Here is an 11,919-nt window from a genome sequence, read left to right as displayed (position 1 = left end):
ACATGCGCTACGTCTCCGTGGTAACGTGCTCAACAAGCAACGTGATAAGATGTGCAGATTGACGGTCTCAGAGGCAACTGGGATTCGTCCTCCGCCACCCTGTTTGAGGCAAGTCACTACAACAACACGAGGACTTGGAGCACATTGGGAATTGGACATTCCGAATTTGTGAAAAATTTAAAAACATAAAGGATGCTCGGGACGGAGAGGTGGAGCTTTGAGTGGGGTGGCCAATGGGGTCCCGTAGTCTCCGCCCCTGCTGCTGTAGGTGTTCCACTTCATGGGTCAATGGTGTGCATTCAGGGATGGTTTATAATCTCAGATTAAAGTAATAGTTCACCCAAATATAATAAGTCTTTTTCTCCCTAAAAGCACAAACCTACTCTACATACATACATGAAAGCAGATGCATCTTGCAGCGTAAGCTCATTCGTGAAATGTGTCACAGCGCAATTCATATCCCAATGCAAGTGCGTGCTGTATTCTCAGCGTTGCCACTAGGGGTGCTACAGCTGATTTATTTGTTATGATGGACGCAGCAAACATATTTAAGTCTCCTCGTCCCCTCTCATTTAAGTAAAACATCGATTGAAAATGTTTGGCAAGAAATAGCAACTTCCTTTAATAACGACTCCGCCACATCCAGTTCCGTTGCACCTGAAAACTCTTTCGCCCCCTTGTGGTCTGTAACCGCTAGAGCAACGCAAGAGCACACACAATGTATGTACAACGGGACCACGCTGACCAAGCAATCGCGTCTGCGTTTGCATACTTGCGTGACGTATGTTTTGGCCTTTATGCCGTCTCAGTCGTCAAATGCGTCACGCGCTAAAGTGCAAACGAGCGTCTTTCATAAACGCATTTACATTTTGGTCTGTTTCTCGCCCAAACCCGATCAAATTTCTTCAGAATACAATACATTAAACCACTCGAGCATTATGGACGACCTTTATGCAAGTCATACAAGTTTGAGACGACATGAGGATGAGTGAATGACTATTCCTTTATGAAATAGTTTTCATGGGGGTCTGGATATGTCAGCGAGCATTGACGCTAACTATCAACCCTGGAGTCGCGACTGTGATTAAGTGACTCTAGCCAGGTCTCCTAAGCAACCATATTGGGCTGGTTGCTAGGGGGGGGCAGAGTCACATGGGGTAGCCTCCTCGTGGTCGCTATAATGTGGTTCTCGCTCTCGGTGGGGTGTGTGGTGAGTGACTCCAGTCAGGTCTCCTTAGCAACCAAATTGGCCCGGTTGCTAGGGGGGGTAGAGTCACATGGGGTAACCTCCTCGTGGTCGCTATAATGTGGTTCTCGCTCTCAGTGGGGCGTGTGGATGCCTTTGAGAATAGCGTGAGCCTCCACACGCGCGACGTCTCCATGGTAACAAGCCACGTGATAAGATGCGCGGATTGACGGTCTCAGACGTGGAGGCAACTGAGAGTCATTATGCCACCACGAGGACTTAAGAGCGCATTGGGAATTGGGCATGCCAAAGTTTTGGAAAAATATAGTTTTCACACACATAACTGCCATACAGGGGCGGACCGGAACGATACGTTTATAATAATTCACTGTGGCACACATCCGGGGAAGACTAATAAAGAGTTTGAGACTAAATAGTACATTAAGTGTTTCTTACTAATAATAAACACCAGGACAACACATATTTAATATTTAAGGCTCTAAACAGTTCTTCATAATAAATATATATATATATATATATTTATCTGCTAGACTACACGCTACATCACACACAAGGCAAACAATAATGAGCACAGGAAGTACACAGTGTATTATCACATGCCAATCATATACAGTGACCTGCAGATACAAAATAAAGGTCAAAGTATCACATGATTCAAAAGCCACGCAACAGAATTCTCAAAATGTCTGATATATAAAAATAATGACTTCGTCATCCGAAAAAGCAGCGACTGTCAAGTTTGAACAATTAAAAATATGAGTGAATGGTGTAGCTGTATTCAGCGTTTATTTCTGAAAGTCTTGATTTAGGAATCCACTCAGACTGGCAACAAAACATTTCTCTTTTCTTTCCTAAATAAACTCAATAAATGACTTCATCGCTCTCAAAGAAAAAAGAAATACACTTAGCAAACAAATGAAAAAACATGCACCGTAAGAGCTAATCTGGGACTAAAATATCCAACTTCTAAATAAACAGATGCTAAATGTATTCATAAAATATGAGGCTTTTAAAAGTAGCTTTTTAGAAATGTTTTTAAAAGCTGGCACAGACAGCAAAGGCGGGCATGAACGTTTTCTAAGATGTGTTCATGTGTGCATAATTCAAACTTAAAAATGCACTTAAAAGCCTAAATAGGAAAGCTGTCCCAAGGCCAAACCGTTCGGGAAAATTCATCATCAAACAGACTTGTACACAGAATAGAGAACTCTTAAGAAATGCCAAAAATGTCCTATTTAAGGTCCTCACAATCGAAAGGTTTTGCACACATGATTGTCATTCACATGCAACATTAAGTGTACATTTTCCTGCATAGACCACGACAAACATGCAAATGAAATATGCAAAAAACTAAATCACTAGCTGCCTTGTAAACATTCCTGCGGCCTTGAGCAAACCGTCACAGAAATACAGAGGGAAATCCACATGATATCGACCACACGAAGCATACAGACATTCAGTAAACACCCATTTTACCTCCGAAATGTTTAGCATTTCTGTGTTTAAAACACACGAAACTCAACGCCTCAATAACTATTTGGCTATTGGCTCATATGGTTTTAAAACAGCTGTTTCAGGATGAAAGATTACCAAGACAAACATCTTCTTTTTCTTTGGGACATCAGTACCTCACAGTCAAATATGTAGATGCTAAATATTTAATGCACAAACACTGGAGTACAACCAGTGAATATTGTCAACGGTTTCATCACATCATTACATAAATAAATATATATATACATAAAAAAAAGTACATCCGATTCTCGTTACAGTTACTCGGGCCTGTTGCGTCGTCGCAACCCTCCAGTCAGATCGTCGGGAACTTTCTGAGCGACAGTGACATCATCACTGACGTCAGCGGTGTCCTCGAGGGAGGGCATACTAGAGTCACTCTCATTATCAGCCTCTTCCTCGGCGTGCTCCTGCTCTTCCTCGGAGTCAGGTTGGAGAGGTTTGTGATTATGTGACTTTGTTTCATTATCCGTTTGAGATTCCAGCACCGTTTCTGGGAGCTCTTCAGCGGCAGCCAAAGTCTCGATGAGTTTGTCGAGATTGCGTTGGCATGCTGGCTCTAAAAGACACAAACAAGTGACGATATAACCCAACGACACGGCAACGACCAAATTAAAGAGCATTTTCATAGTATAGCACATGCACATGTATATCTCAAGGTGCCAACATGCACATATTACATAAAGAAGCAAATTTTCATATCTTTGAGATAAAATAGCTTGTCATTAACTATGACCGTCCACATTAATATCGACATTTCATTTCAATTTATGTCAAAATGTCATTCTATAGGAGAGAGAGATTGAAAATGGTCAAGCAAGACTAAATCCTGACTGTTTGTAGAACATAAATAACTTAGAAGTGGAGCTCATGGAGAAAACCAATTATGATCAATTGTATTATGACATCACAACCATCATGAGTGGAGGTCGACCGATAGTGGATTTTGCAGATAGCGATAACTAATGGTGCGTTCACATGCAATGCGAATCGAGTGTTTCGCACGGCGCGATTACATACAAAGTCAATGCAAAGACGCGAATACGTCACGGGCGTCACGAATGAAGAGAATGCCGCAAAAACACTTCATTCGCGTATTTGTGCGAGTTTAAAATTTTGAACTCGAGCGAAAAATCCGCATGGCGCACTGTCGCGAAAGCCTATCAGCATTGAGATTGTCCGGATGTCTGGAAAAATGGGTGAGAAAATGGTTGTAGCGGTGTGTTGGCACCCGGAATTGTATGACACAACGTCAACATATCTGGACTTCAACAACTGATATAGATCAGCAATCGTTGTGATATCTTTCCGCCATCAAACATGGCCGATAAGTCGTCGTAGAAGCCCCTCCTCCTGTCCTTTGCCGGGAAGAGAAGGGGGAATACTCACGGGTTCGCGTTACTAGTAACTAGTAACTCGTGCGAGCAATGAGAGGCAAAACATTTTTGCGTGTTGTATGTGAACGCACCATAAGGGGGGTATGGAAAGGCCGATAACCGATTAATCAGCCGATAGTTTTTAAAAAATAGATTTATAAAACGTAAAAAACTAAATTATTCTTTCTTTCTTCACTACGGCAGACAAACTGAAAGTGTCCAAAATGAATACAACCTCAGATGCAGTTTTTGTTTAACCGAAATCCCAATAATAACCAGAAGATTTGGTGCATAACGAGGGACTTTTAAATATAAACAAGCCTGAAAAACACACCAGGGACTCTGTTTTTTTATTTTGAAACTATCATCTTGTGAAAACACTATCGGCAACTATCAAAATAGATTTTCGCAGATAACTGATAGTTAAAAAAAGCAACAATCGGAACCAATTTATCGGTAAAACCGATATATCGGTCTTCCACCAATCATGAGTCATGAAAAAGGGTGACTGCCCTCTCCTCTCCTGACCAGCAGTGTGACACATGTTGGGTGATTCAGAGCTACTTTGTTAATCCCAATATAATTCGCATGTGGCATATTTCTTTCAAAGATCTGCAACCTGTTTTACCGATCAAGTTCGGTCGCACCAGTCGTGCAGAAGTAAGAATTTACCTAATTTGTAGCGATAATTTTTTGACAGCAAAAACGTAGCTTTTAGCACTTTACTCTACAATGAACTGTATGTGACACTTTTTTCAACACTTTCAGAAGTGTGTTTCAGAGGAACATACCGGCACTGTCCTGGGAGGTGTGAGTGTGTTAATGAGGGGAGCAGACGTGTTTTACCTTCTATCCTGATGTTTGGACACTCCATGCCTCTCTTCTTCATTAGCTGCCGGATACACTGCAGCTGCGACATGATCTCGTTCTTCTGCTCCATGGCAACAGACTTCACACTATAGCACAACAAGGACACCACATCAGACAACAAAAACACTCAAAGCCAGAGGATGCAAACAAAGTTTCCATTTGAATTAGTGCATTTACCAAGTATCCTTTTGTTGAACAGGAAATCATTGTGTGTCATAACACGGTCTTCTTTTAAAAGACAAACTGACCACCATCTAGAGGTGTAACGGAATGAAATAAATGTTTTTAACATTGGGGGTTATCGTAATATAGTGTACATACCGGGGCAACAGTTATAGTGCACAATATGTTAACTTGTGCACATACTTTTGAGACAACAAAATGCTTTTTTTAGTAACAAATTAAGAGGATCCACTTTATTTTAGGTGGCCTTAACTACTATGTACTTAAAGGTGCAGTATGTAACATATTTCATAAAATATTCGCCTTTTTTTGATCGCCAATGTATGAACGGCTTGTTCCAGGACTGGCTAGGTTGACTATTAAAGCCTGTAGACTGATTTTCACGCGAAGGGAGCGGGTCGCTTTTGCCGGGAAAATCCAAAGGATGTGACGTTCATGTTTTTAGCGTAATCTGAGAAGCACAATTTATGATGCCAGTGTTGACAGATTTGATTGCCGATTTAAAATCTGTTCTTTGTTTCATGACCAACCGTTTTGGAGATTCACGTAGAAAGGAGCTACACTGGCATGACTGGAAATATTCTCACGGGAGCGTTCCAAAGATGGCCGACAGTGGACTGACTTGCTAGCAAGACTTTGCTGTTTTTACTATAAGCGTTATGAAACGTAGAATTATGTTATGATGGGCAGAATTTTTAAACTGGTTGCATAAAGTACTTTGTAAAGGGCCACTTTAAAATGCTCCTACGGTCTCTATGACTGATGTTTTCATTTGTTTGAGCATAAGCATATGTGCTTTGGTGTGCGTGCATTTCCCGAATTTTGCAGTTCACGTGTGTCTTTTAAAATGAAGTGACGGTTGGTTAAACAGTAGGATGTTGCAAACAAGAGCATTATTTGATTCCTGAGCTATTGTTTAATTTAATTAAATAACATGTATTATCATTATTAGTCTATGCAGATGGACGTCTTTTAAAAACATTTAGTTGCACTCCATCAGGCTGTTATTGAACACAAGCACGCATCCTGTGTGAACGCCCCTATAAAACGCTTTTGCCAGGTTTGTGGTTGACATTTACATTTATGCATTTGGCAGACGCTTTTATCCAAAGCGACTTACAGTGCACTTATTACAGGGACAATCCCCCCGGAGCAACCTGGAGTTAAGTGCCTTACTCAAGGACACAATAGTGGTGGCTGTGGGGATCAAACCAGCAACCTTCTGATTACCAGATTACCAGTTATGTGCTTAGACCACTACACCACCACTACATGATCAAAAATCAGCCAAATTAAACAGGGCTTCCTTCAGACCGCTTAGACGACAAGTCGTTCAGACGATGTACATGTATAAAAAAAATGTGTACATTTGCAAATCCCAACTAATAGAGTCTCACCAGTTTGTGAGCGGGTCCAGTTGAGTCAGAATAGAGTTGAGCATCTTCTCTGTCTGAGCTAGCCTCAGCTCCAACTCATTCAGTTGATTCTCTATTAAAAACGAGAAATATAAATAATTAATAAACAAAAATCAGTTAAATGATTTACTGCTCCTTTAAAATAACACAGGTACACACCTGTCTCCTCGGATTTCTTCACTCCTCGAGCTGTTTTTGCTTTCTGAGCTTCAGAGTCACTCGCAGACTTTATCTGCGAACACACAAAGACATGAATCTTTACACGGGTGAATCTCCTGGAGACTTTCTGGGCAATAATTCTTTGCATAATAACAATGATGTTTTTTAGTACCAGATTAATTGCATTGTGACATTATTTTCATGACATTTAATCACATTTTCCCACAAAATTGCCTTAAGAGTAATGCAAAAATCTAAACAAATGGTACCATGTTGTATTAACCTAAGCCTATTCGTGAAACAGAAGGGGTCTCCCCCACCCCTGGCAGCGGTTCTCCCGCTCCAGGCGGTCGGACAGGAGCACCTCCCTGCTCACGGTCTCATACCCCGCCGTGTTTCAGTGGCAGGTAGGGGTCTCCTCCGCCCCTGGCAGCGGTCCTGACCACTCCAGGCGGACGGTTAGGAGCCCCTTCTCCCTTTGCGGTCAGCGACCGTTCATCTGCTCTCAGGCAGACGGGCTCCTTCGGCTGATGGCCGTGGCTTCTCCGTTGGGGTGGATAGTATAGGCGATGACTCTACTACGTTGCATCCCTCCTCCTTCCCGAATTTCAGCACCAGTGTAAAGATATAAATGGAGAGGAGGAGGCAAGAACCGGCTTGACCATATAAATAATATTTTAATAAGAAACTTAAACAAAAAGACAAACACACACAGGTGTCAGACAGCTGTCCGTAAATCTAATTTATTATTATAAATGTGTGGGATTCCCCCATACACCCAATTAGTGTTTTTGAACATGGGTATAAAATAAAGTAAAACTGTGTGACACACATCATTACCTTCAGGAACTTATAAGCAGCGAAAAGTCCGACACCGATGGCGTATATGGGCATGAGCGTGAAGACGTAGCCCTTGTTGCTGTTGGATTTGAATTTTTCACTCTTCAACTCTTGCTCCATCAGTTTCTTCATCTGATGCATGTTCTCCCCATTCTGAGATTTGGGTGGTGCTCCATTCATGTGGACTTGCTGCTGACTCTTCATGCTGCCAGGACCGAGACTCGGACCAGGACCTGCAGAACACAAGACAGACACTTCTAATGCTTCAAAATATACGGAAAAAATCTCTTCATTCAGGTTATATTGAGTAATACGCACTGTGCATGCATGAATACTAAATGTAACTTATCAATTACAGTGAGGAAAATAAGTATTTGAACACCCTGCTATTTTGCAAGTTCTCCCACTTAGAAATCATGGAGGGGTCTGAAATTGTCATCGTAGGTGCATGTCCACTGTGAGAGACATAATCTAAAAAAAAAATCCAGAAATCACAATGTATGATTTTTTAACTATTTATTTGTATGATACAGCTGCAAATAAGTATTTGAACACCTGAGAAAATCAATGTTAATATTTGGTACAGTAGCCTTTGTTTGCAATTACAGAGGTCAAACGTTTCCTGTAGTTTTTCACCAGGTTTGCACACACTTCAGGAGGGATTTTGGCCCACTCCTCCACACAGATCTTCTCTAGATCAGTCAGGTTTCTGGGCTGTCGCTGAGAAACACGGAGTTTGAGCTCCCTCCAAAGATTCTCTATTGGGTTTAGGTCTGGAGACTGGCTAGGCCACGCCAGAACCTTGATATGCTTCTTACAGAGCCACTCCTTGGTTATCCTGGCTGTGTGCTTCGGGTCATTGTCATGTTGGAAGGCCCAGCCTCGACCCATCTTCAATGCTCTAACTGAGGGAAGGAGGTTGTTCCCCAAAATCTCGCAATACATGGCCCCGGTCATCCTCTCCTTAATACAGTGCAGACGCCCTGTCCCATGTGCAGAAAAACACCCCCAAAGCATGATGCTACCACCCCCATGCTTCACAGTAGGGATGGTGTTCTTGGGATGGTACTCATCATTCTTCTTCCTCCAAACACGGTTAGTGGAATTATGACCAAAAAGTTCTATTTTGGTCTCATCTGACCACATGACTTTCTCCCATGACTCCTCTGGATCATCCAAATGGTCATTGGCAAACTTAAGACGGGCCTTGACATGTGCTGGTTTAAGCAGGGGAACCTTCCGTGCCATGCATGATTTCAAACCATGACATCTTAGTGTATTACCAACAGTAACCTTGGAAACGGTGGTCCCAGCTCTTTTCAGGTCATTGACCAGCTCCTCCCGTGTAGTTCTGGGCTGATTTCTCACCTTTCTTAGGATCATTGAGACCCCACGAGGTGAGATCTTGCATGGAGCCCCAGTCCGAGGGAGATTGACAGTCATGTTTAGCTTCTTCCATTTTCTAATGATTGCTCCAACAGTGGACCTTTTTTCACCAAGCTGCTTGGCAATTTCCCCATAGCCCTTTCCAGCCTTGTGGAGGTGTACAATTTTGTCTCTAGTGTCTTTGGACAGCTCTTTGGTCTTGGCCATGTTAGTAGTTGGATTCTTACTGATTGTATGGGGTGGACAGGTGTCTTTATGCAGCTAACGACCTCAAACAGGTGCATCTAATTTAGGATAATAAATGGAGTGGAGGTGGACATTTTAAAGGCAGACTAACAGGTCTTTGAGGGTCAGAATTCTAGCTGATAGACAGGTGTTCAAATACTTATTTGCAGCTGTCTCATACAAATAAATAGTTAAAAAATCATATGTTGTGATTTCTGGATTTTGTTTTTAGATTATGTCTCTCACAGTGGACATGCACCTATGATGACAATTTCAGACCCCTCCATGATTTCCAAGTGGGAGAACTTGCAAAATAGCAGGGTGTTCAAATACTTATTTTCCTCACTGTATATTAATTGCCTTCCCATGCATTTTATTTTGCATAAAATAATGCCATTTTTATCTATTCTTATTGCAGGACTATCCATAACAACAGTTTATACCAGTAAAGATTTCCAGGAAACAGACTGGACTCCAGTAAACATCAGTAAAAGGCCCCAGTATATAATGAGATTAAATAAACACCAGTAAAGAGCCCCAGTATATAATGAGAGTAAATAAACACCACTAAAAAGCCACAGTCTATAATGAGAGTAAATAAACACCACTAAAGAGCCCCAGTATATAATGAGAGTAAATAAACACCACTAAAAAGCCCCAGTCTATAATGAGAGTAAATAAACACCACTAAAAAGCCACAGTCTATAATGAGAGTAAATAAACACCACAAAAAAGCCCCAGTATATAATGAGAGTAAATAAACACCACTAAAAAGCCCCAGTCTATAATGAGAGTAAATAAACACCACTAAAAAGCCACAGTCTATAATGAGAGTAAATAAACACCACAAAAAAGCCCCAGTATATAATGAGAGTAAATAAACACCACTAAAAAGCCCCAGTATATAATGAGAGTAAATAAACACCACTAAAAAGCCACAGTCTATAATGAGAGTAAATAAACACCACAAAAAAGCCCCAGTATATAATGAGAGTAAATAAACACCACTAAAAAGCCCCAGTCTATAATGAGAGTAAATAAACACCACTAAAAAGCCCCAGTCTATAATGAGAGTAAATAAACACCACTAAAAAGCCCCAGTATATAATGAGAGTAAATAAACACCAGTTAAGTGTCCCAGTATATAATGAGATTAAATAAACACCACTAAAAAGCCCCAGTCTATAATGCGAGTAAATAAACACCACTAAAAAGCCCCAGTATATAATGAGAGTAAATAAACACCAGTTAAGTGTCCCAGTATATAATGAGATTAAATAAACACCACTAAAAAGCCCCAGTCTATAATGAGATTAAATAAACACCACTAAAAAGCCCCAGTCTATAATGAGAGTAAATAAACACCACTAAAAAGCCCCAGTATATAGCGCAGAGGCGGGTGAGTCTATGTTCGCACCTTTCCTGCTGATCCGCGGGTCGAATGACTGACTCTCCCGGCTGCCGCTTCCGAACATACGCGGAAACAACACGAACACCAGGAGAACGGCGGTGAACGCCATCACGACCTGCTGCGAGGAGGACAGTACCATCACTTATTCGCTACAAATATCGCACACTACACATATGAGCAACACTTCCAAACTACTGTTGACAAGATGCCTTCTTTGTGTGTTGATGAAACAGTTCGTCAAGAAACAGCGCTGTCTGTTGCCATCTTCAGGACTGGGGCGTCATTGCACCTTTGCTAAGAGATCAATAAAAATGTGGTCGGCAGCGCGATAAATAAATGTTCTCTTATCATATATGCTAAACATTTCATCTTTAAATGCAGATTTTACAAATCTAACTCACTGTTTATAATATTTAATAATGAATTAAAACAATATACACAAGCCCTGATAAGAATGAAAAATGAAAAAGTGTTCTTGTGCATTATACATGCAACTTTTATGACATCACTTCAGAGAGACTTAATAGAATATAAGTACTTATAAAAATGTATCAGGAATATTTAAGTGAAGAACAAATGCAAAAGTAAAATGTTGATAAACCTAAAATACAGCAATTCCATCATACATGTCGTACATAAATAAATAGGCTATTTAGGTCTACATTTAAAAAAAAAAAATATATATATATATATATATATATATATTTATTTAATAAAAATATGGACATTGGATACTTTCAGGTTTGCATATCAGGTACAATCAGAACTGTCTTTAAAAATAAATACATATTTTTGTCTTGGACATGTTCCCATTTTTGTTTAGTAAAATTAGCAAATTAGACATCAAATCATTAATTATGTAGACATTTGCATAGGCTTTATAACTAAAGTGACAGAGCAAGTCGGGACATTGACCTGGAGGTGAGTTGAAGTAAGAGGGTGTTGTTCTATCAGCTGTCCTAAAGGCCAAAGTCAAACCCTTTAATTTGATGCCGGCAACTACAGGTAGCCAGTGAAGTGAAATCAAGAGGAGGGGAGGGGAGGGAAACTTCTTTGGTTGATCGAAGACCCAACACGCCGCTGTGTTCCGGACAGCAATCGTGCTAGTTGGGAGGCATGCAAACAGAGCAGTAGTCCAGTCTTGAAATGACTAGAGCTTAAACCAGGAGCTGCGCAGCATATTTAAAGAAAAGGTCTGTTTCTCCTGATGTTGTGAAGCACAAACCTGCAAGACCAGGCGGTTAACAAGAAGTGGCCGGTGAATTTAAACCACCTCTCCCAAGTTCCGGGCTGTCCTGGTTGATGTTAGTGTAGTTGAACTAAGAGGAATAGTAG

At 40.9% G+C, this 11,919-nt stretch overlaps 1 protein-coding gene across 1 annotated transcript; it reads right to left on the bottom strand.

Moving 5' to 3' along the window:
• Positions 1-1,658: 1,658 nt before the first annotated feature.
• ccdc107 (coiled-coil domain containing 107) lies at positions 1,659-10,794 on the bottom strand. The gene is made up of 6 exons (XM_052118133.1): positions 10,591-10,794; positions 7,563-7,795; positions 6,723-6,795; positions 6,546-6,636; positions 4,942-5,051; positions 1,659-3,278 (listed from the first exon to the last, which is right to left on the bottom strand). The coding sequence occupies exons 1-6, from the start codon at positions 10,721-10,723 to the stop codon at positions 2,980-2,982; spliced, it is 939 nt and encodes a 312-aa protein (XP_051974093.1). The 5' UTR covers positions 10,724-10,794; the 3' UTR covers positions 1,659-2,979.
• Between the last annotated feature and the right edge of the window lie 1,125 nt (positions 10,795-11,919).

The sequence above is a fragment of the Xyrauchen texanus genome, chromosome 45, assembly GCF_025860055.1.
Source record: "Xyrauchen texanus isolate HMW12.3.18 chromosome 45, RBS_HiC_50CHRs, whole genome shotgun sequence".
In the NCBI taxonomy this organism is placed as follows: Eukaryota; Metazoa; Chordata; class Actinopteri; order Cypriniformes; family Catostomidae; genus Xyrauchen; species Xyrauchen texanus.
The sequence above is the reverse complement of the archived record's forward strand: the minus strand, read 5'-3'. Positions and strand labels throughout refer to the sequence as shown.